The 25,046-nt window shown below is 41.3% G+C and overlaps 1 protein-coding gene across 1 annotated transcript in view; it reads right to left on the reverse strand.

Moving 5' to 3' along the window:
- Nucleotides 1-25,046, reverse strand: part of LOC143803974 (mucin-4-like) — a 284,408-nt gene that overhangs the window by 117,817 nt on the left and 141,545 nt on the right. Inside the window, exons 20-25 of the mRNA XM_077281725.1 lie at nt 18,448-18,567; nt 14,578-14,697; nt 13,335-13,454; nt 10,687-10,806; nt 1,792-1,911; nt 1,096-1,215 (exon numbers count right to left, since the gene is read on the reverse strand). Coding sequence (XP_077137840.1) covers nt 1,096-1,215; nt 1,792-1,911; nt 10,687-10,806; nt 13,335-13,454; nt 14,578-14,697; nt 18,448-18,567 — 720 coding nt within the window. The remainder of the gene's footprint in view (nt 1-1,095; nt 1,216-1,791; nt 1,912-10,686; nt 10,807-13,334; nt 13,455-14,577; nt 14,698-18,447; nt 18,568-25,046) is intronic.

A 25,046-nucleotide genomic window follows, 5' to 3' on the forward strand; every position in this document is an offset into this window, starting at 1 on the left:
GCGTGGGCGGCGCCATCTTGGCGGAAGACTTTTTTCTTTTCCAGCAATAGCAGCTATCGGATCTCTATACACACCTATAGCTGCTACTGCCCAGGCGCGGCGAGCGACATTTTCAAAATGATTTTTTTTTTATCTCGCTCAAGTAAATCTGTAAGAAGGATTAAGTGCAAGGCACACATGTGATTATGCTGCAGCGCAGGTGCCACGGCCGGCATCTGCCTGCAGAAGCGTTTTTTTAATTTTTTATTCAGTATGTGATGGTATTCATTATGCAAACTAGAGGGCAGGTCAGTGAGAGATCAGTGACCTGTCAGCAGTCTTCATTATGAATACCTAAGCAGAGCACCACATACAGTACATGACCCCGCATTAAGGACACGAGCATATCATTAACACAAAACTAAAAATAAAGATTAAGAAACAACAATATGGCGGATTTCATCAACCAAGGCATCATTTTATACAGTATAATGGCGCCGGCCTGACACTGTGTGTAGGTTACTGTGCACAATCCTGCTGACAGGTTCCCTTTAATCATTATATAACTCCTTTAGCTTGTTTTTCATTATAGCACAGACAGTGGTTGTTAACACTTTTGTCTCCATGCTCCCTGTTGGTTTACTGCTTAGATTGGCTGCAGATATTGCAGTCTATTTACTTGCAGTCAATGTACATCTGCAGGAAATTATTTGCCTCAGCGGTCCTGGTTGCCTTTAACACTGTGTGCTGGACCTCCATCAATCTTTCTTAGTGGAGGCTGAAGCAGATGTAGGAGAGATCACTCATATTTTGCTTCTTCTGGCAGAAGGTGTGGGATGTCAGCATATAAGGGGAGAGGAGACACCTCACTGTGACCAAATGGGTAGAGCAAAGTTTTGTATGTTTTTTGACTGGTCCTTGCATTGTTTACACAGGCACAGGGGTTCATCTGTATAGTGTGGCCGTGCCTAATAGTGAAGATTAATCACAGTCTTGAGAAGGAGACTAAACATTCATAAAAAAGTTAATTAATCTTGAATGTTACAGTTTATATTGGAACTAAAATGAGAATGAAATAAAAGTTACAGATATGCTAGAAATAATTTATCCAATTACCTGAGAATCCATCATTACAAGTACAGGTGTAATTTCCTATTGTGTTATTACAGGTTGCAGAAGGTGAACAAGGAGAGATGTTCTGGCATTCATCAATATCCTCACAATGGGTTCCATTACCTAATTACCATTATATAAAATATATCACAGTTATGTCAATGATATTACAACATAGTACATATATATGGATGTCTGAACAGCTGTTGGAATATCAGAATATGGCAACATTTATCCACAGTGCAAGTAAAATGAATCAAAGCATTCTGTGAGAGATTGTCAGGTTTACGGATGACAAAAAAATCTATAGAAAGTCTAAGGCCTCATACATATATACAGCCATCATAGAGCTACCATAAGCCTTCAATTTCATATGGAGGCATAGAAAAAATGTTTCTATCCAAAGGACACAAACAGAAGACAAACACAGCATCTACACAGGGATAACAGAGCTCCTTGTACAGGCCTCTACTGTGTTCATGAGCCATAAAAGAAATGTCAGATTGCTTGAAACTGGATGAACTTGTTCTAGATTGTGGTATTCTCAGGAATCGCTGTACGCTCACTACCAGAATGCAGGAGTCTTCTACTGTATCTACTGTATGATTCTTTGCAGGTTCTCACACTAAAATTCAGAGTTACTGTATGTGACAATTCTGCACTCATACCAATAAATTGTGGTCAATTATTTTCCTTCACCTGAGAATCCATTCTTACAAGTACAGATATAATTTCCTATAGTGTTAGTGCAGGTGGCATTAGGGGAGCAGATATTATTAGTCAGACATTCATGAATATCATCACATTGGATTCCATTGCCTGAGTACTAGAAAATATTTTAGAGGTAATATAGGATATAACATTACAAATATTTTAAGGAACATACGTATATGTAGGGGGTATGATAAAATATATTTATGCCCTTGCTCTTCTCTCTCGTCCCGGTGCCGTATGTTATCAGTGTTCGTGTATAGGTTAACATATGATGGTATTGCTACACGATTTAGTGCATTGACAACCTTATATAATGGTACTGCTACACAATCAGGTGTATTACCGTGTCTTGTTCACTATGTGTATATATATATATATATATATATATATATATATATATATATATATATATATATATATATATATATGAAGGTATATTGTCTCCCTTATCCTATAATCTGCTAAAGGTATGTATTGATATGTGATGTGTCTGTAAAATAGGGAAAGCGTAGTACTTAAGTTTTCCCACTAGATGGAACTACCTTAGAAGAGTGTACATGTGTACACTGTCCATACGGGGCTGAGTGCCCAGGACAATAGCAGCAACCCCGCAACTTTTATTAAGGGAGAAGTCCAACCATCCACAGCATTGGGCCGGAACAGCAGAAGCAAGTACAGCAGTGGGAAAGGAGAAACAAGGCAGAAGCATTGACTGGACGGGGACACAGGTAGCTCTGTGATGTGGCAGCTTATCGCTTGGGCAGATGCCCTCAGCACCAGGGTGAAACGGCCACTGAGGGAACTTCCAGATGCAGTGAGCATGGAACTAGAGTATGATGGGTCACCACAGAGCACACTACAGGAGGGCAGGTCGCTCGCCAAGTGGCAACTAGCTTCAGAGACAGAAATCATCTGTATGGGGTGTTACAGGATGAGAAATGATTAACCATTGCAGAGCTGAATTGGGAGGACTCCGAGGAACCGTGCAGCACAGTCCGACCCGGGTGTGTGCTGTGTGACAGGAAGGAAAGCACAGGGAAAAAAAGTAAACATGTGTAATGTGAATTCTACTGATAATGCAGTGAAGAATATGGATGTGCTGAGAAACAGTAAAGGTGTTTATTTGGAAGCTGAAAAGGACTGTCTCAATCTTTATTACACCAACTGATGGGGACCTTCAGTGGAGCAGAGGTGACCCTGATGGCACAGAAAGTGAAGCCACAGGTATGCAAAGTGATAGACAATGTTTTCATGTAATGGGAGGCCAGAGCACAGATATACAGGAGTGCTCGGCCATGACTACTGCCCTTTTCGTGCCCCTTACATATACATACATTCTCTAAACAGACATTGATAGTAAAATTTAATAAAACATCAGTTCGCCCGACCCCCCCAAATACATCCCTGACAGGGATGACAGGGTCTTTGTGACATACATTATCAAACTCTCTCAGCTGCCACACCGATCACCACTAACAGATGCCCCCACTCTCTTCCCATCAGTGCTGCTGACAGCGGTATTGGTGATGTATTCTCTGATTAAATGCCTGTCTGGAGAAATCCACTTTTAACCCCTTAATGACCGCCGATATGCCTTTTAGCAGTGGCAGTTAAGGGTACTTATTCCTCAGTGCCGCTTTTAAGGTTGACTCATGATTCATTTCTTTCAGTAGATATGTAATATAGATTATACAATCTGGAATGCAGTCTTAAAAACTTCCATCAACATAAGTTAGAGTTCAGGTCTATTATAGTACAGACATTTTTGAGATATAACAAGATACAAATGTACAGAAAGCATTAGTGGAGATGTCAAAGTGAAGTAAAAAGCTGCCCTCAGAAAGCAATACTGCCAATATGGTGTGTAAACAGAATCTTCACAGCAGATGAGGGTTTGAACTATAGTGCCACTTATTGTGGGGAGCAATACTAAACATCAATGCTGACCCTTTAATTAGCCTTTTTATGACTTAGCATGGAAAGCAAAACCAAACACTCCATTTGAAAATACGTTTGGAGTGACTGGTTTGGATTTTTATCCTAAGTAATGTGGTAAGGATTGTGAAAAGTCGACATTGACTTTTATTATTGCTATCCTCCCAATCGGTGGCGCTAGAGTTCAAAGACCAGAGTCCTCACTGAAGAGGCATTTTACATACTTAAATTCCCAAAATTGTAGACCTGCACAAAGCAGGGATGGGCTATGGAACAATAGGCAAGCAGCTTGGTGAGAAGGCAACAACTGTTGGCACAATTGGAAAATGGAAGAAACACAAGATGACTGTCAATCTTCCTCGGCCTGGGGCTTCACGCAAGATCTCACCTCGCTGGGCAAGGAAGATTCTGAAAAATGTCAGGAATCAGCCAAAACTGTATTGGAGGACCTGGTCAATGATCTGAAGAGAGCTGGGACCACAGTCTCAAACGTTACCGTTAGTAACACACTTTGCCATCATGGATTAACCCCTTTACCCCCAAGGGTGGTTTGCACGTTAATGACCGGGCCAATTTTTACAATTCTGACCACTGTCCCTTTATGAGGTTATAACTCTGGAACGCTTCAACAGATCTTGGTGATTCTGACACTGTTTTCTCGTGACATATTGTACTTCATGATAGTGGTAAAATTTATTTGATTATTTGATATAACTTGCGTTTATTTGTGAAAAAAAAAGAAATTTGGCAAAAACTTTGAAAATTTTCACAATTTTCCAACTTTGAATTTTTATGCCCTTAAATCACAGAGATATCTCACACAAAATACATAATAGGTAACTTCCCACATGTCTAATTTACATCAGCACAATTTAGGAACCAAAATTTTTTATTGTTAGGGAGTTATAAGGGTTAAAAGTTGACCAGCAATTTCTCATTTTTACAACACCATTTTTTTTAGGGACCACATCTCATTTGAAGTCATTTTTAGGGGTCTATATGATAGAAAATACCCAAGTGTGACACCATTCTAAAAACTGCACCCCTCAAGGTGCTCAAAACCACATTCAAGAAGTTTATTAACCCTTCAGGTGTTTCACAGGAATTTTTGGAATGTTTAAATAAAAATGAACATTTAACTTTTTTTCACACAAAATTTACTTCAGCTCCAATTTGTTTTATTTTACCAAGGGTAACAGGAGAAAATGGACCGCAAAAGTTGTTGTACAATTTGTGCTGAGTACGCTGATACATATGTGGGGGTAAACCACTGTTTGGGCGCATGGCAGTGCTCGGAAGAGAAGGAGCGCCATTTGACTTTTCAATGCAAAATTGACTGGAATTGAGATGGAACGCCATGTTGCGTTTGGAGAGCCCCTGATGTGCCTAAACATTGAAATCCCCCACAAGTGACACCATTTTGGAAAGTAGACCCCTTAAGGAACTTATCTAGATGTGTGGTGAGAACTTTGACCCAACAAGTGCTTCACAGAAGTTTATAATGCAGAGCCGTAAAAATAAAAAATCATATTTTTTCAAAAAAATGATCTTTTCGCCCCCAATTTTTTATTTTCCCAAGAGTAAGAGAAGAAATTGGACCCAAAAAGTTGTTTTGCAATTTGTCCTGAGTACGCTGATACCCGATATGTGGGGGTAAACGACTATTTGGGCGCATGGCAGAGCTCGGAAGGGAAGGAGCGCCATTTGACTTTTCAATGCAAAATTGACTGGAATTGAGATGGGACACCATGTCACGTTTGGAGAGCCCCTGATGTGCCTAAACATTAAACCCCCCCACAAGTGACACCATTTTGGAAAGTAGACCCCCTAAGGAACTTATCTAGATGTGTTTTGAGAGCTTTGATCCCCCAAGTGTTTCACTACAGTTTATAACGCAGAGCCGTGAAAATAAAAATTCTTTTTTTCACAAAAATTATTTTTTAGCCCCCAGTTTTGTATTTTCACAAGGGTAACAGGATAAATTGGACCCCAAAAGTTGTTGTCCAATTTGTCCTGAGTATGGTGATACCCCATATGTGGGGAGGAACCACTGTTTGGGCGCATGGCAGAGCTCGGGAGGGAAGGAGCGCCATTTGGAATGCAGACTTCCACAAAAATGATTTTTTTAGCCCCCAGTTTTGTATTTTCCCAAGGGTAACAGGAGAAATTGGACCCCGGGATAGTACATCTAATGTCAGAAAGGGGTTAAAATACTGCAGGGCACACAAGGTCACCTTGCTCACGCACAGAATTCCAGGCCCATTTGAAGTTCGCCAGTGACCATCTGGATGATCCAGAGGAGGCATGGGAGAAGGTTATGTGGTCAGATGAGACCAAAATAAAATGATATGGTATCAATGGTATGGTATAACCCCAAGAACACCATCCCAACCATGAAACATGGTGGGGAAACATTATACTTTGGGGGTGCTTTTCTGCTAAGGGGACACGATGACTGCACCGCATTAAAAGGAGGATGGATGGGGTCATGTATCATAATATTTTGGCCATCAACCTCCTTCCCACCGGAAGAGCATTGAAGAAGGGTCAAGATTGGGTCTTCCATTATGACAATGATCTGAAACACACAGCCAGAGAAACTAAGGAGTGGCTCCGTAGGAAGCATTTTAAGGTCCTTGAGTGGTCTAGCCGGTCTGCATACCTGAATACAATAGACAATCTTTGGAGGGAGCTGAAACTCAATGTTGCCCAGTGACAGCCCTTAAACCTAAAAGATCTGGAAAAGATCTGTTATGGAGGAGTGGGCCAAAATTCCTCGTCTGACCTTTGTAATTGCAAACAAATGTTTCTGTTCTGTCTTTCTATTGCATCAAATACTTATTTCATGTAATAAAATGCAAATTAACTATGTAAAAATCATACATTATGATTATCTGGATTTTTATTTTTAGATTCTGTCTCTCACAGTTGAAGCATAGAAGTGTGCTTACAATAAACATTACAGACCTTTCCATTCTTTGTAGGTGGGAAAACTTGCAAAATCATCAGTGTATCAAATGCCTATTTTCCCCTCTATATACAGTGCCTTGCGAAAGTATTGGCCCCGCTGGAACTTTTCAACCTTTTCCCACATATCATGCTTCAAACATAAAGATACCAAATGTAAAGTTTTGGTGAAGAATCAACAAGTGGAACACAGTTGTGAAGTTGAACTAAATGTATTGGTTATTTTAAATTTTTGTGGAAATTCAAAACTGAAAAGTGGGGCGTGCAATATTATTCGGCCCCTTTAACTTAATACTTTGTTGCGCCACTTTTTGCTGCGATTACAGCTGCAAGTCACTTGGGGGTATGCCTCTATCAGTTTGGACATCGAGAGACTGAAATTCTTGCCCATTCTTCCTTGGCAACAGCTCGAGCTCAGTGATGTTTGATGGAGATCGTTTGCGAACAGCAGTTTTCAGCTCTTTCCACAGATTCTCGATCGGATTGAGGTCTGGACTTTGGCTTGGCCATTCTAACACCTGGATATGTTTATTTGGGAACCATTCCATTGCAGATTTTGCTTTATGTTTGGGATCATTGTCTTGTTGGAATACACATCTCCGTCCTAGTCTCAGTCTGTTGCAGGCTCCAACAGGTTTTCTTCAAGAATTATCCTGTATTTGGCTCCATCCATCTTCTCATCAAATTTAACCGTCTTCCCTGTCCCTGCTGAAGAAAAGCAGGCCCAAACTATGATACTGCCACCACCATGTTTGACAGTGGGGATGGTGTGTTCAGGGTAATGAGCTGTGTTGCCTTTACACCAAACATATCGTTTGGCATTGTTGCCAAAAAGTTTGATTTTGGTTTCATCTGACCAGAGCACCTTCTTCCACTTGTTTGTTGTGTCTCCCAGGTGGCTTGTTGCAAACTTTAAATTACACTTTTTATGGATATCTTAGAGAATTGGCTTTCTTCTTGCCACTCTTCCATATAGGCCAGATTTGTTTAGTGTACGACTGATTGTTGTCCTATGGACAGACTGTCCCACTTCAGTTGTAGACCTCTGCAGTTCATCCAGAGTGATCATGGGCCTCTTGGCTGCATCTCTGATTAGTCTTCTCCTTGTTTGAGATGAAAGTTTAGAGGGACAGCCAGGTCTTGGTAGATTTGCAGTGGTATGATACTCCTTCTATTTCAATATGATCGCTTGCACAGTGCTCCTTGGGATGTTTAAAGTTTTGGAAATCATTTTGTATCCAAATCTGGCTTTAAACTTCTCCAAAAGAGTATCACGGACCTGCCTGTTGTGTTTCTTGGTCTTCATGATGCTCTCTGTGCTTCAAACAGAACCCTGAGACTATCACAGAGCAGGAGCATTTATACGGAGACTTGATTAAATGGTGCATTATATGTATCATCACTAGGCATTTAGGACAACATTGGATCATTCAGAGATCCACAATGAACTTCTGGAGTGAGTTTGCTGCACTGAAAGTAAAGGGGCTGAATAATATTGCATGCCTCACCTTTCAGTTTATGAATTTCCACAAAAATGTAAAATAACCAATACATTTCATTCAACTTCATAATTGTGTTCCACTTGTTGATAGCATTACGTCCCACCCTGAGACAAAGTAAAAAAAAAAATATTTACATGTGTAAAAAAATTATACAATTCCTAAAGAAAGAAAGAAAAAAAAATATTGTTCCAATAAATACATTTCTTTATCTAAATAAAAAAACAAACAAACAAACAAACAATAAAAGTACACATATTTAGTATCTCCGCGTCCGTAATGACCCGACCTATAAAACTGTCCCACTAATTAACCCCTTCAGTCAACACCATAAAAAAAGAGGCAAAAAGCAATGCTTTATTATCATAATGTCGAACAAAAAGTGGAATAACACGCGATCAACAAGACGGATATAAAAAAAAATGGTACCGCTGAAAACTGCATCTTGTCCCACAAAAAAATGTGCCATGATACAGTGTCATCAACGAAAAAATAAAAAAGTTATTGTCCTCAGAATAAAGCGATGCAAAAATAATAATTTTTTATATAAAATAGTTTTTATCGTATAAAAGCGCCAAAACATAAAAAAAATATATAAATGAGGTATCGCTGTAATCGTACTGACCTGAAAAATAGGTCGAGGGTCACATGCTTGGATACTGCAGCAAAGCCAATTGGTTCTCCAGGAAGGTCCTGAAGGTGCTCAGGCTCTGTGGCAGCCTCTCATTGGTCCTTCTAGGAAGGTCTTGTACTTGCTGCAGCTATAAAAGGTTCGCATGGCCATGCGTTAGTATCAAATCTAAGTTATGTACTTTGTGCCAGTGTGGTTACGTTGTATGTGTTCAGGGACCCGGCTGAAATAAGCCCCTAGAATACCAGAACCTCCGGTGAGGAGATTGTGTGTATGGATTCAGGGCCCCGGCTGAAATAAGCTCCTAGAATACCGGCTCCTCCAGTGAGGAGATTGTATGATTGTGTAACCACAAACTGCTATCTGCTCAGCAGTCGCTGTGTACTCCTGTGAGGTTAACAGGACACAGTGCTTTCTTTAGGTGACTCTGTGAAGTAACAGAGTTCGCTTCTACCGCCATATAGGGCCGCCATTTGCCAGCAGCAGGTTCTCTCCTGCACGGTGGACCCCGGGCTGCGAACGCACCAAATAACATCTCTCTATTTACTCGGTGCATTCTGCCAACCCTAACATCTCCAAACGCGACATGGCATCCGATCTCAATTCCAGTCAATTTTGCATTGAAAAGTCAAACGGCGCTCCTTCCATTCCAAGCTCTGCCATGCACCCAAACAGAGGTTTACCCCCACATATGGGGTATCGGCGTACCCAGGACAAATTGTACAACAAAGTTTGAGGTCCAATGTCTCCTGATACCCAAGGTAAAATAAAACAAATTGGGTCAGAAATAAATTTTTTGTGAAAAAAAGTTAAATGTTAATTTTTTTTAAACATTCCATAAATTCCTGTGAAACACCTGAAGGGTTAATAAATGCTGATGTAAAGTAGACATGTGGGAAATGTTTCTTATTAAGTATTTTGTGTGCCATCTCTGTGATTTAAGGGCATAAAAATTCAAAGTTGGAAAATTGCAAAATTTTCAACATTTTTGCCAAATTTCCATTTTTTTCACAAATAAACGCAGGTAGTATCAAAGAAATTTTATGACTATCATGAAGAACAATATGTGATGAGAAAACATTGTCAAAATCATCAGGATCCATTGAAGTGTTCCAGAGTTATAACCTCATAAAGGGACAGTGGTCAGAATTGTAAAAATTGGCCCGGTCATTAACGTACAAATCACCCTTGGGGGTAAAGGGGTTAACAATGTGTGCTGGACCTCCATCAGGCTGAAGCAGATGTAGGAGAGATCACTCATATTTTGCTTCATCTGGCAGAAGGTGTGGGATGTCAGCATATAAGGGGAGAGTAGACACCTCACTGTGACCAATGGGTAGAGCAAAGTTTTGTATGTTTTTTGGATGGTCCTCGCATGTATCCAGACTGCAATCAAATAAAATGAATCAAAGCATTCTGTCAGAGATTGTCAGGTTTACGGATGACAAAAAAATCTACAGAAAGTCTAAAGCCTGATACATTATATATACAGCTATCATAGGGCTGCCATAAGCCTTCAATTTCATATAGAGGTATAGAAAAAATGTTTCTTCCCAAAGGACACAAACAGAAGACAAACAGGGCATCTACAGCATCACAGGGATAATGGAGCTCCTTGTACAGGCCTCTACTGTGTTCATGAGCCATAAAAGAAATGTCAGATTGCTTCAAACTGGATGAACTTATTCTAGATCTCAGTATTCTCAGGAATCGCTGTACGCTCACTACCAGAATGCAGGAGTCTTCTATCTACTGTATGATTCTTTGCAGGTTCCAACACTGAAATTCTGAGTTATATGGTATTTCTACTATCATACTAATAAATTGTGGTCAATTATTTTCCTTTACCTGAGAATCCCTTCTTACAAGCACAGGTGTAATTTCCTATGGTGTTAGTGCAGGTTGCATTAGGGGAGCAGATATTATTGGTCTCACATTCATCAATATCATCACAGTGGATTCCATCACCTGAGTAATATAAAATATTTTACAGTAAATATAGGATATAACAATACAGATTGATATTTTAAGGAACATATACATACGTAATATAATCAGATAGTGAAATATAGAAATAGGAAAGATAAATGAAACGTCAGTTCGCCTGACCTCCTAAATCCATCCCTGACAGGGTCTGTGTGACATACATTACTAATCTCTCCCAGATACCACACCGATCACCACTAACAGACGCGCCATTCTCCTCCTAGCAGCGCTGCTGACAGACGTATGGGTGATGTATTCTCTGATGAAATGTCTGTCTGTAGAAACCCACTTTTCAGGTTGACTCATGACTCATTTCTTACAGTAGATACGTAATATAGATATATATCTATATATAGATAATATAGATAATATATACATATATATACAATCTGGAATGCAGTCTTAAAACTTCCATCAACATAAGTTAGTGTTCAGGTCTATTACAGTACAGACATTTTTGAGATATAACAAGATATAAATGTACAGAAAGCATTAGTGGAGATGTCAAAGTGAAGTAAATAGCTGCCCTTAGAAAGCAATACTGCCAATACGGTGTGCAAACAGAATGTTCACAGCAGATGAAAGCTTGAACTATAGTGCCACTTATTGTGGGGAGCAATACTAAACATTAATACTGACCCTTTAATGAGCCTTTTTTATGACTTAGCATGGAAAGCCAAACCAAACACTCCATTTGAAAACACATGTTTGGAGTGACTGGGTTTGGCTTTTTATCCTAAGTATTGTGGTAAGAATCGTGAAAGGTCAACATTGACTTTAAGGATTGTTATCCTCCTAATCGGTGGCACTAGAGTTCAAAGTCCAGAGTCCTCACTGAAGAGGCTTTTCACATACTTACAGTATCTACTATATAATTGTCTAAGGGTCACTTCCGTCTTTCTGTCCTTCTTTCTGTCATGGTTATTCATTCGCTGATTGGTCTCGGGAGCTGCCTGTCATGGCTGCCGCGACCAATCAGCGACGCGCACAGTCCGGAAGAAAATGGCCACTCCTTACTCCCGCACTCACTGCCCGGCGCCCGCAAACACCCCTCCGGTCACCACTTACACAGGGTTAATGCCGGCGGTAACGGACCGCATTATGCCGCAGGTAACGCACTCCGTTAACACAGCTATTAACCCTGTGTGACCAAGTTTTTTACTATTGACGCAGCCTATGTAGCTCTTATAGTAAAAACATCTAATGTTAAAAAAAATAAAAAAAATAAAAAATTATTATATACTCACCTACGCTGCCTTTCCCGCTCCTCGCGATGCAAGCCACACGTTTCCGGTGGCACAGATGGTCTGGCAGAAGGACCTGCCATGATGTCATGGTCATGTGACCGCAGCGTCATCACAAGTTCTGCGCGCCTGCGCGATAAAGGACCTGCCGTGATGTCACGGTCATGTGACCACGACACGGTCACGTGACCGTGACATCATCACACCCTGGGACAGGAAGCCGCCTGCACCCCACACAGGCGACACAGCTACAACGAAAGGTGAGTATATGTTTATTTTTTATTTTTTTAACCTGTGTCATACATGGCTGGGCAATATACTACGTGGCTCTGTGCTGTATACTACGTCACTGGGCAATATACTACGTCACTGGGCAATATACTATGTGGCTCTGTGCTTTCGCTGTGCAATATACTAGGTGGCTCTGTGCTGTATACTACGTGGCTGGGCAATATATTACGTCACTGGGCAATATACTACGTCACTGGGCAATATACTACGTCACTGGGCAATATACTACGTGGCTCTGTGCTGTATACTACGTGGCTGGGCAATATACTACGTCACTGGGCAATATACTAAGTCACTGGGCAATATACTACGTGGCTGGGCTATATACTACGTGGCTGGGCAATATACTACGTGGGCTGTGCAATATACTACGTGGACATGCATATTCTAGAATACCCGATGCGTTAGAATCGGGCCACCATCTAGTATTCCCATAACAGCATTGCATTTTCTATAGGTCTCTTTATGTCACCTTGCAAAGCTCTCCAAGGAAGTAATGTCCCCTTAGGCCCTCTGTAAGTGCCCTATCAGCTTACCAAGTCAAACTTCCTGCTTTGCGCTGATCAAAGTCAAGCATCCCTAAACATGTGTCTGGTTTGACTTCTTGTCCTAAATAAAGTGGCTAGGCTCCTTAAAGTGTCATTGTGGACTTTTAAGATTGCTACCCCAAATTGGTGGCACTAAAGTTCATATCCTCTTCCTCTCTGTAAAGACTAAATGCATACTTAAATTCTCAGAGGAGCATTAAATGGCTTATAAGTCTCCTTATGTCGCTTGGCACACTAGTGTTAGTAATAATGTGGATAAACTTGTTCTAGATTGTGGTATTCTCAGGAATCGCTGTACGCTCACTACCAGGCTGCAGGAGGCATCTATCTACTGTATGATTCTTTGCTGGTTCTCACACTGAAATTAAGAGATATATGACATTTCTACTATCATACCAATAAATTATGGTCAATTATTTTGCTTTACCTGAGAATCCATCATTACAAGTACAGTTGTAACTTCCTATGGTGTTAGTGCAGGTTGTATTAGGTGAGCAGATATTACTGGTCTCACATTCATCAATATCATCACACTGGGTCCCGTTACCTGATTAATACAAAATATTTTACAGTGAACAGAGAACATAAAATTACAGATAGGTGTTTTAAGGGAAATGCACTAATCGAAATACACTGATCATATACTGAATAATAGAAGTATGAAAGACTAAAGGGACGTTAGATGCCTGACTTCCTAAGTACATCCAGGACAAAGTGAGTGTGACATGCAGCATTATCCTCTCCCCCACCACACTGGCAGACTTGAGCGCTGCTCACAGATCTATCGGTGATGTATTCAGAAACCTACTTTGTACATAGCCCGAATCCTCACAGTAAATAATGTAAAGTGCATATTCTCAAGCATAGCCTTAAAGCATTCAATTTGTGAGCCCAACAATGGAAGGCAGTGTTCAGGTTTATAACAGTAAAGAAAGTTCTGCCCATTCAGTCAGAGAAAAAATAAGGTATACAGTACATATACACAAAGCATTAATGGAGCTAGGTAAGGTAAAAGGCTGTCCTCAGGCTGCAATACTGACCAAGTAATGGAGGGATATGTATACTCATGTTTTGATCAAGCTCTGTGTCCCCCACTGGTAAACAGTTTACAATGGTTGTAGATGTCACAGCGTTTATAATGTATTTGAACACTGCAGCCAATCACCTGAGACCATTGAGGCCATTGATGTAAATTAGTGATGAGCGAATATATTTGTTGCTCGGGTGACCTCCGAGTATTTGATAGTGTTCGGAGATTAAGTTTTCATCGCCTCAACAGAATGATTTACAGCTACTAGGCAGGCTGAGTACATGTGGGGGTTGTGGTTGCTAGGGAATTCCCACATGTACTCAGCCTGGCTAATAGCTGTAAATCCTTCAGCTGCCGCGATGAAAACTTAATCTCCAAACACTAACAAATACTCGGAGGTCACCCGAACAACGAGTATATTCGCTCATCACTAATGTAAATGGGTAATTGAGGTTAATGGGCTGTGATATCTCCAGCATGAAGGGTCAGGACACAGTGATGGAATGGACGGTGAGTAAACATATACAGTAATTTGATTGATTCCACATTACTGCTGCCTGTTGGCAGCTGTTCAGCTAAGACAACCTCTATAAAGGTTCATCTCCATTACTTTCCCATATTGCTGATGTATTGTCCTTACCTGTGTATCCAGGATTACATGTACAGATATAACTTCCCACTGTGTTAGTACAGGTGGCGTCTTCTGAACAGTTGTTCTTTCCTCCACATTCATCAATGTCAGCACAATATGACCCATTACCTGATCACAACACAGAAAAAAATATTGTTGACAAATTTTCTTTTCCATGTGTTAATTTGATAAGATTTTGTGAAAAGAACTGATCATAAAGCATCAATGCATTGTACTAAATAGGTAAAAAACACATAATGTATATAACAACCTCATTCATTATTAATATAGTGAATGTGACAGCCTGATTAACCAGTGTAATAATAAGGTGCACCTACAGTAGAAGGTCAATGGGTCTGACCTCTTCCGCACAGATAGTGCCTTTTATTTTACTAAACATCAAACCACAGAGCTGAAATTGGCTTTTCCAGACCAAAGGACAGTTTCACTTATATATACATCCTTAAAATATTGAATAGAGTATTGGTGCTCAGGGATTATCAAACCTGAACGGTAAAGTTTGAGGTCCATTACCGAACCCAGACCACAGACTTTTTAATGTATGTCCTAGTTCGCTAGTCTAATAAAGCTTGTTGAAAGGCTGCAGCGCTGACAATGAACGTGCTTTTAGACTGTGAGAACTTCTGTAGCCATCACAGCCATGCCAAGTATGACTGTGATAGGCCGGCGCAGCACTTGACCCAACCTGTATAAATGCCGGATCATGGGTGCCGCTACTATTATGCTCTCTTTAGTGTAGAGATAGGATCCAGCTGGAGTGCTGGACAGATTCTGACTGATCACTCTGCAAAAAGCTGTTTTGTGTACTCCTCACCCATATCTGTGAGAGTACTCTGTTAAAAGTCACTTAGTTTACACAGCATCCCCTCGCCTATTGGAACAAGTCCGGCTAAAGGTTTTTGTGGACCCGGGTGAAAGTCTCAGTGGGCCTCTTTAACACATACCATGATTTATGATGCACAGATACGGCAGAGAAATATAGGTATAGTACAATGCCAAAGATTTCACTTTCTTCTCAAATTACAAGAGTAAAATATATTGTAAATTCAAGAATAGGTCAGAAACTGGACAGTATAGTCCTCCATACAGTATTATAGGCACCACATAGCGCTCCATATAGAATAATTAGCCCCATATATTGCTCCATACAGAATAATGAGCCCCATATATTGCTCCATACAGTATTATGGGCACCACATTGTGCTCCATACAGTATAATGAGCACCATATATTGCTTCATACAGTATAATAGTCTGCATATAATGCTTCATAAAAATAATGAGCCCCATATATTGCTCCATATAGTATAATGGGCCACACATAGTGCTCCATAAAGAATAATGAGCCACATATAACGCTCCATACAGTATATGATGGGCCCCATATATTGCACAATACAGAATGGGTCCCATATAATGCTCCATACAGAATAGACCCAATATACTGCTCCATATAGTATATGATAGGCCCCACATAATGCTCCAGAATATGATTGTCATCCATTATCATCCGTTTTTGTTCACATTAGTATCTCAATAAATACAGACTTAAGAATGCATAGGGCAGCATGGTGGCTCACTGGATAGCATTGCACAGCTGAAGTCCTGGTTTCAAGTCCCACCAAGGGCAACATCTGCAAGGAGTTTGTATGTTCTCCCCGTGTTTGCGTGGGTTTTCTCCGGTTTCTCCGGTTACCTCCCACATTTCAAAGACATACTGATAGGAAATTTAGATTGTGAGCCTTATTGGGGACAGCGGTGATAATGTGTGCAAAACTGTAAAGCGCTGCGGAATATGTTAGTGCTAAAAAAAATAAAGATTATTATTTAATCCATACAGTCTGTTTAATGAAAAGTGGATGAAAGGTTTATTTGTATGCTGGAATCCACACAGTATCATATGTGGAGGAATGCAGAACAGTCCCCATAAACTTAGCAATTCTTCCCTCAAGGCCAGGAATCATGCAGTAAATGTGCAGTTGTACAACAAATTGCTGCGTATCTGCTATGCTATTTTCAGAAGGGTGATGGCTTGTTCAGATACATAACATTGAAGCCAAGTCCACCTGTACGTGACGAGTAGCCTGATGTCACATTGCAGAACAAAGGTAAATTACTGTAATAACATTTATGGTGTGCGGAGCGGTCCTCAGAGCAAAAAACGCTACAACAAAATAGACAACGATATATGGATGTATAATGTCTCCATGTATTGTCTACTATTATCTCACTAGTAACTGTATGTATCCCATGAAACTATTGGTACATTTATCCCAGTGGCCTCCTCCTTGGCATGTTATATTCTACATTATTCTATATTATTGGCCATTCAGGTCTCCATCCTGTTACTGACGTGTTAATAATATTACATTCTCTTACATGAGAACCATTGTTACAGTACAGCTTGCTGGTGCCATCAGTGTAGTGTTAGTAATAATGTGGATGAACTTGTTCTAGATCGCTGTATTCTCAGGAATCGCTGTACGCTCACTACCAGACTGCAGGAGCCTTCTATCTACTGTATGATTCTTTGCAGGTTCTAACACTGAAATTCAGAGATATATGACATTTCTACTATCATACCAAGAAATTGTGGTCAATTATTTCGCTTTACCTGAGAATCCATCCTTACAAGTACAGCTGTAACTTCCTATGGTGTTAGTGCAGGTTGCATTAGGTGAGCAGATATTTTCAGTCTTACATTCATTGATATCATCACATTGGGTCCCGTTACCTGAGTAATATAACATATTTTACAGTGAACAGAGAACATAAAATAACAGATAGGTGTTTTAAGTGAAATGCACTAATCTAAATACACTGATCAGCTACTGAATAATAGAAGTATGGAAGACTAAAGGGACGTTAGATTCCTGACTTAATAAGTACATCCAGGACAAAGTGAGTGTGACATGCAGCATTATCCTCCCCCAGCCACCACACTGGCAGACTTGAGCACTGCTCACAGATCTATCGGTGATGTATTCTCTGGTGCAATTTCTGTATTCAGAAACCTACTTTGTACATAGCCTGAATCCTCACAGTAAATAATGTAAAGTGCATATTCTCAATTATAGCCTTAAAAAATTCAATTTCTGTGACCATCAGGTTTATAACAGATAAGAAAATTCTGCCCATTCAGTCAGAGAAAAAACAAGGTATATAGTACAAATACACAAAGCATTAATGGAGCTAGGTAAGGTAAAAGGCTGTCCTCAGGCTGCAATACTGACCAAGTAATGGAGGGATATGTATACTCATGTTTTGATCAAGCTCTGTGTCCCCCACTGGTAAACAGTTTACAATGGTTGTAGATGTCACAGCCTTTATAATGTATGTGAACACTGCAGCCAATCACCTGGGACCATTGAGGCCATTGATGTAAATTAGTGATGAGCGAATATACTCGTTGCTCGGGTGACCTCCGAGTATTTGTTAGTGTTCGGAGATTAAGTTTTCATCGCCTCAACAGAATGATTTACAACTATTACCCAGGCTGAGTACATGTGGGGGTTGCCTGGTTGCTAGGGAATTCCCACATGTACTGGCTAATAGCTGTAAATCCTTCAGCTGCCGTGATGAAAACTTCCTCTCCGAACACTAACAAACACTCGGAGGTCACCCGAACAACGAGTACACTCGCTCATCACTAATGTAAATGGGTAATTGAGGTTAATGGGCTGTGATATCTCCAGCATGAAGGGTCAGGACACAGTGATGGAAAGGACGGTGAGTAAACATATACAGTAATTTGATTGATTCCACATTACTGCTGCCTGTTGGCAGCTGTTCAGCTAAGACAACCTCTATAAAGTTTCATCTCCATTACTTTCCCATATTGCTGATGTATTGTACTTACCTGTGTATCCAGCATTACATGTACAGATGTAACTTCCCACTGTGTTACTACAGATGGCGTTAGCTGAACAATTGTTCTTTCCTCCACATTCATCAATGTCAGCACAATAGGACCCATTACCTGATCACAACACAGAAAAAATATTGTTGACAAATTTTCTTTTCCATGTGTTAATTTGTTACATAGTTACATAGTTACTAATAAGGTTGAAGGGAGACTTTAAGTCCATCTAGTTCAACCCATAGCCTAACCCTAACATGCCCTAACATGTTGATCCAGAAGAAGGCAAAAAAAACCCATGTGGCAAAGAGTAAGCTCCACCATGGGGAAAAAAATTATTTCCCGACTCCACATACGGCAATCAGACTAGTTCCCTGGATCAACACCCTATCAAGGAATCTAATATATATAACCTGTAACATTATACTTTTCAAGAAAGGTATCCAGTCCCCTCTTAAATTTAAGTAATGAATCACTCATTACAACATCATACGGCAGAGAGTTCCATAGTCTCACTGCTCTTACAGTAAAGAATCCACGTCTGTTGTTATGCTTAAACCTTCTTTCCTCCAGACGTAGAGGATGCCCCCTTGTCCCTGTCTCAGGTCTATGATTAAAAAGATCATCAGAAAGGTCTTTGTACTGTCCCCTCATATATTTATACATTAAAATAAGATCACCCCTTAGTCTTCGTTTTTCTAATCTAAATAGCCCCAAGTGTAATAACCTATCTTGGTATTGCAGACCCCCCAGTCCTCTAATAACCTTGGTCGCTTTTCTCTGCACCCGCTCTAGTTCAGCTATGTCTTTCTTATACACCGGAGACCAGAACTGTGCACAGTATTCTAAGTGTGGTCGAACTAGTGACTTGTATAGAGGTAAAATTATGTTCTCCTTGTGTGCATCTGTGCATCTTTTAACCCCTTAGTGACAGAGCCAATTTGGTACTTAATGACCGAGCCAATTTTTACAATTCTGACCAGTGTCACTTTAAGAGGTTATAACTCTGGAACGCTTTATCGGATCCCGCTGATTCTGAGATTCTTTTTTCATGACATGTTGTACTTCAAGTTAGTGGTAACATTTCTTCGATATTACTTGCAATTATTTATGAAAAAAATGGAAATATGGCAAAAAAATTTAAAATTTGGCAATTTTCAAACTTTGTATTTTTATGCCCTTAAATAAGAGAGATATGTCACAAAAAATAGTTAATAAATAACATTTCTCACATGTCTAATTTACATCAGCACAATTTTGGAAACAATTTTTTTTTTTGTTAGGGAGTTATAAGGGTTAAAAGTTGACCAGCAATTTCTCATTTTTACAACACCATGTTTTTTTTAGGGACCACATCACCTTTGAAGTGATTTTGAGGGGTCTATATGATAGAAAATAACCAAGTGTGACACCATTCTAAAAATTGCACCCCTCAAGCTGCTCAAAACCACATTCAGGAAGTTTATTAACCCTTTACGTACTTCACAGGAACTAAAACAATGTGGAAGAAAAAAATGAACATTTAACTTTTTTTTGCAAACATTTTACTTCAGAACCATTTTTTTTAATTTTCACAAGTGTAAAAACAGAAATTTAACCACAAATTTTGTTGTGCAATTTTTCCTGAGTACGCCGATACCCCATATGTGGAGGTAAACCACTGTTTGGGCGCACCGCAGAGCTTGGAAGTGAAGGAGCACCGTTTGACTGTTTCAATGCAGAATTGGCTGGAATTGAGATCGGACGCCATGTCGCGTTTGGAGAGCCCCTAATGTGCCTAAACAGTGGAAACCCCCCACAAGTGACACAATTTTGGAAACTAGACCCCCCAAGGAACTTATCTAGATGTGTGGTGAGCACTTTGAACCCCCAAGTGCTTCACAGAAGTTTATAACGTAGAGCCGTGAAAATAAAAAATCGCATTTGTTTTCACAAAAATGATTTTTTCGCCCACAAATTCTTATTTTCACAAGGGTAACAGGAGAAATTAGACCACAAAAGTTGTTGTGCAATTTCTCCTGAGTACGTCGATACCCCATATGTGGAGGTAAACCACTGTTTGGGCGCACCGCAGAGCTTGGAAGTGAAGGAGCACCGTTTGACTTTTTCAATGCAGAATTCGCTGGAATTGAGATCGGATGCCATTTCGCGTTTGGAGAGTCCCTGATGTGCCTAAACAGTGGAAACCCCCCACAAGTGATACCATTTTGGAAACTAGACCCCTTAAGGAACTTATCTAGATGTGTGGTGAGCACTTTGAACCCCCAAGTGCTTCACAGAAGTTTATAACGTAGAGCCGTGAAAATAAAAAATCTCATTTTTTCTACAAAAATGATCTTTTTGCCCCCAAATTTTTATTTTCACAAGGGTAACAGGAGAAATTAGACCACAAAAGTTGTTGTGCAATTTCTCCTGAGTACGTCGATACCCCATATATGGGGGTAAACCACTGTTTGGGCGCACCGCAGAGCTTGGAAGAGAAGGAGTGTTGTTTTACTTTTTCAATGTAGAATTGGCTGGAATTGAGATCGGACGCCATGTCACGTTTGGAGAGCCGCTGATGTGCCTAAACAGTAGAGACCCCCCACATATGACACCATTTTGGAAACTAGACCCCTTAAGGAACTTATCTAGATGTGTGGTGAGCACTTTGAACCCCCAGGTGCTTCACAGAAGTTTATAACGTAGAGCCGTGAAAATAAAAAAATCGCATTTTTTCTACAAAAATGATCTTTTTGCCTCCAAATTTTTATTTTACCAAGGGTAACAGGAGAAAATGGACCCCAGAAGTTGTTGTACAATTTGTCTTGAGTACACCGACACCCCATATGTGGGGGTAAACCACTGTTTGGGCGCATGGCTGAGCTCGGAAGCAAAGGAGCGCCATTTGACTTTTCAATGCAAAATTGACTGGAATTGAGATCGGACGCCATGTCGCGTTTGGAGAGCCCCTGATGTGCCTAAACAGTAGAAACCCCCCAAAAGTGACCCCATTTTGGAAACTAGACCCCCCATGGAACTTATCTAGATGTGTAGTGAGAACTTTGAATGCCCAAGTGCATCACAGAAGTTTATAATGCAGAGTCATGAAAATAAAAAATATATATTTTTTAACAATAAAGATTTTTTAGCCCCCAAGTTTTTATTTTCACAAGGGTAACAAGAGAAACTGGACCCCAAAAGTTGTTGTCCAATTTGTCCTGAGTATGCTGGTACCCCATATGTGGGGGTAAACCACTGTTTGGGCGCACGGCAGAGCTCGGAAGGGAAGGAGCGCCATTTTGGAATGCAGACTTTGATAGAATTGTCTGCGGGCGTTATGTTGCGTTTGCAGACCCCTAATGTACCTAAACAGTAGAAACCCCCAACAAGTGACCCCATTTTGGAAAATAGACCCCCAAGGAACTTATCTAGATATGTGGTGAGAACTTTGAATGCCCAAGTGCTTCACAGAAGTTTATAATGCAGAGTAGTGAAAATTAAAAAAAAAAAATTTTCCCACAAAAAAGATTTTTTTAGCCTCCAAATTTTTATTTTCACAAAGGTAACAAGAGAAATTCGATGCCAATATTTGTTCTCCAATTTGTCCTGAGTATTCTGGTACCCCATATGTGGGGGTAAACCACTGTTTTGGCACACGGCAGAGCTCGGAAGAGAAGGAGCGCCATTTTGGAATTCAGACTTTGATAGAATTGTCTGTGGGTGTTATGTTGCGTTTGCAGAGCCCCTGATGTACCTAAACAGTAGAAACCCCCACAAGTGACCAAATTTTGGAAACTAGACCCCCTAAGGAACTTATCTAGGTATGTGGTGAGAACTTTGAAAGCTCAAGTGCTTCACAGAAGTTTATAATGCAGAGTAGTGAAAATAAAAAAATATTTTTTTTCCAACAAAAAAGATTTTTAGCCCCCAAGTTTTTATTTTCACAAGAGTAACAGGAGAAATTGGACCCCAAAAGTTGTTGTCCAATTTATCCCAAGTACGCTGATGCCCCATATGTGGGGGTAAACCACTGTTTGGGCGCACGGCAGAGCTCAGAAGGGAGGGAGTACCATTTGACTTTTTTAGCGCAAAATTGGCTGTCGTGTTTGGAGACCCCCTGATGTACCTAAACAGTGGAAACCCCAAAATTATAACTCCAACCCTAACTCCAACACACCCTAACCCTAATCTCAACCCGATCCATAATCCTAATCACAACCCTAACGATAATCACAACCCTAATCCCAAAACAGCCCTAATCTCAACCCTAACCATAACCCTAATCAAAACCCTAAATCCAACACACCCCTAACCCTAATCCCAACCCTAACCCTAATCCCAACCCTAATCCCAAACGTAACACTAATCCCAACCCTAATCCAAACCCTAACCCTAATCCCAACTCTAACCCTAACTTTAGCCCCAACCCTAACTTTAGCCCTAACCCTAACCATAACTTTAGCCCCCGTCGTCACAAAAAAGTTTAATGTAACCTTTTTTTTGTACGTCGCGTCCGCCATTTCTGCGCATGCGTGGCCGTAACTCTGCCCCCTCCTCCCCAGGACATAGACTGGGCAGCAGATGCGTTGAAAAACTGCATCCGCTGCCCACGTTGTGCACAATTTTCACAACGTGCGTCGGTACGTCGGGCCGACGTATTGCGACCGCCCCGTACCGATGCAAGTGTGAAAGAAGCCGAAGGCTACTTTCACACTAGCGTCGTACTCGGCCCATCGCAGTGTGTCGGGCCGACGTACCGACGCTAGCGTTGTAAGCGCCGCACAACGGGTGCAGCGGATGCTGTTTTTTCAAAGCATCCGCTGCCCCATTGTGAGGTGCGGGGAGGCGGGGGCGGAGTTCCGGCCACGCATGCGCGGTCGGAAATGGCGGACACGTCGCACAAAAAAGTTACATGTCGTTTTTTTTGTGTCGACGGTCCGCCAAAGCACGACGCATCCGTCGCACGACGGATGCGACATGTGGCAATCCGTCGCAATGCGTCGCTAATGCAAGCCAATGGAGAAAAAACGCATCCTGCAAGCACTTTTGCAGGATGCGTTTTTTCTCCAACGACGCATTGCGACGGAAGCCAAAAAACGCTAGTGTGAAAGTAGCCTAACCCTAACCCTAGCCCTAACCCTAAATTTAGCCCCAACCCTAACCCTAACTCTAACCCTAACCCTAACTCTAACCCTAACCCTAACCCTAACTCTAACCCTAACCCTAACCCTAAATCTAACCCTAACCCTAACTCTAACCCTAACCCTAACCCTAACTCTAACCCTAACCCTAACCCTAACTCTAACCCTAACTCTAATCCTAACCCTAACCCTAACTCTAACCCTAACCCTAACTCTAACCCTAACCCTAACTCTAACCCTAACCCTAACTCTAACCCTAACCCTAACTCTAACCCTAACTCTAACCCTAACCCTAACCCTAACTCTAACCCTAACCCTAACCCTAACTCTAACCCTAACCCTAACTCTAACCCTAACCCTAACTCTAACCCTAACCCTAACCCTAACCCTAACCCTAACTCTAACCCTAACTCTAACCCTAACCCTAACCCTAACCCTAATTTTAGCCCCAACTCGTCTTCTCCTGCCGGCCGGCAGATGGCAGCAGATGGCGGGCGCACTGCGCATGCGCCCGCCATGATGAAAAAGCCGGCTGGCAGGAGAAGACAGAAGAGGACCCAGGGACACCGGGTGAGTATGTTAGGGTCCCCGAATCCCCCTATTTCTCTGTCCTCTGATGTGCGATCACATCAGAGGACAGAGAAATAACTGATCGCTTTTTTTTTTTGCGGTCGCCGGTAAACTGTTAATTACCGGCGATCGCAAAGCAGGGGTCGGTGCAAACCGACCCCGATCATGTTCTTTGGGGTCTCGGCTACCCCCGGCAGCCGAGACCCCAAAGATCTTCCGGGTGCCGGTTGGCGGGCGTACTGCGCGTGCGCCCGCCATTTTTTCCCGGAAAAAAGATGGCGGCGCCCATCGGGAGCCACGAGGAGCACCGGGGGAGGTAGGTAAGTATCGGGGGGCTATTGGGGGCCATCGGGGACCACATTTCTCTGTCCTCCGATGTGCGATCACATCGGAGGACAGAGAAATTAAACGGCAAATCGCGTTTTTTTTTTTTTTGTTGCGACCGCCGGTAAACGGTTAATTACCGGCGATCGCAACTCGGGGGTCGGTAAAAACCCCCCGAATCATGTTCTCTGGGGTCTCGGCTACCCTCGGCAACCGAGACCCCAGAGAAAATCCGACTCTGGGGGGCGCTATTCACTTTTTCCACAGCGCCGTTAATTAACGGCGCTGTGGTTTAAGTACCCTTAGCGGCCGCCGTTAAAAGGCGTATCGGCAGTCGTTAAGGGGTTAATACATCCCATTATTTTATTTGCCTTTGTAGCAGCTGCCTGACACTGGCCACTGAATATGAGTTTGTCATCCACCCATACACCCAGGTCTTTTTCATTGACGGTTATGCCCAGAGTTTTAGAATTAAGCACATAGTTATACATCTTATTACTTCTACCCAAGTGCATGACCTTACATTTATCCCCATTAAAGCTCATTTGCCATTTATCAGCCAAGCTTCTAGTTTACATAAAT

This window comes from Ranitomeya variabilis, chromosome 2, assembly GCF_051348905.1.
Source record: "Ranitomeya variabilis isolate aRanVar5 chromosome 2, aRanVar5.hap1, whole genome shotgun sequence".
NCBI lineage: Eukaryota > Metazoa > Chordata > Amphibia > Anura > Dendrobatidae > Ranitomeya > Ranitomeya variabilis.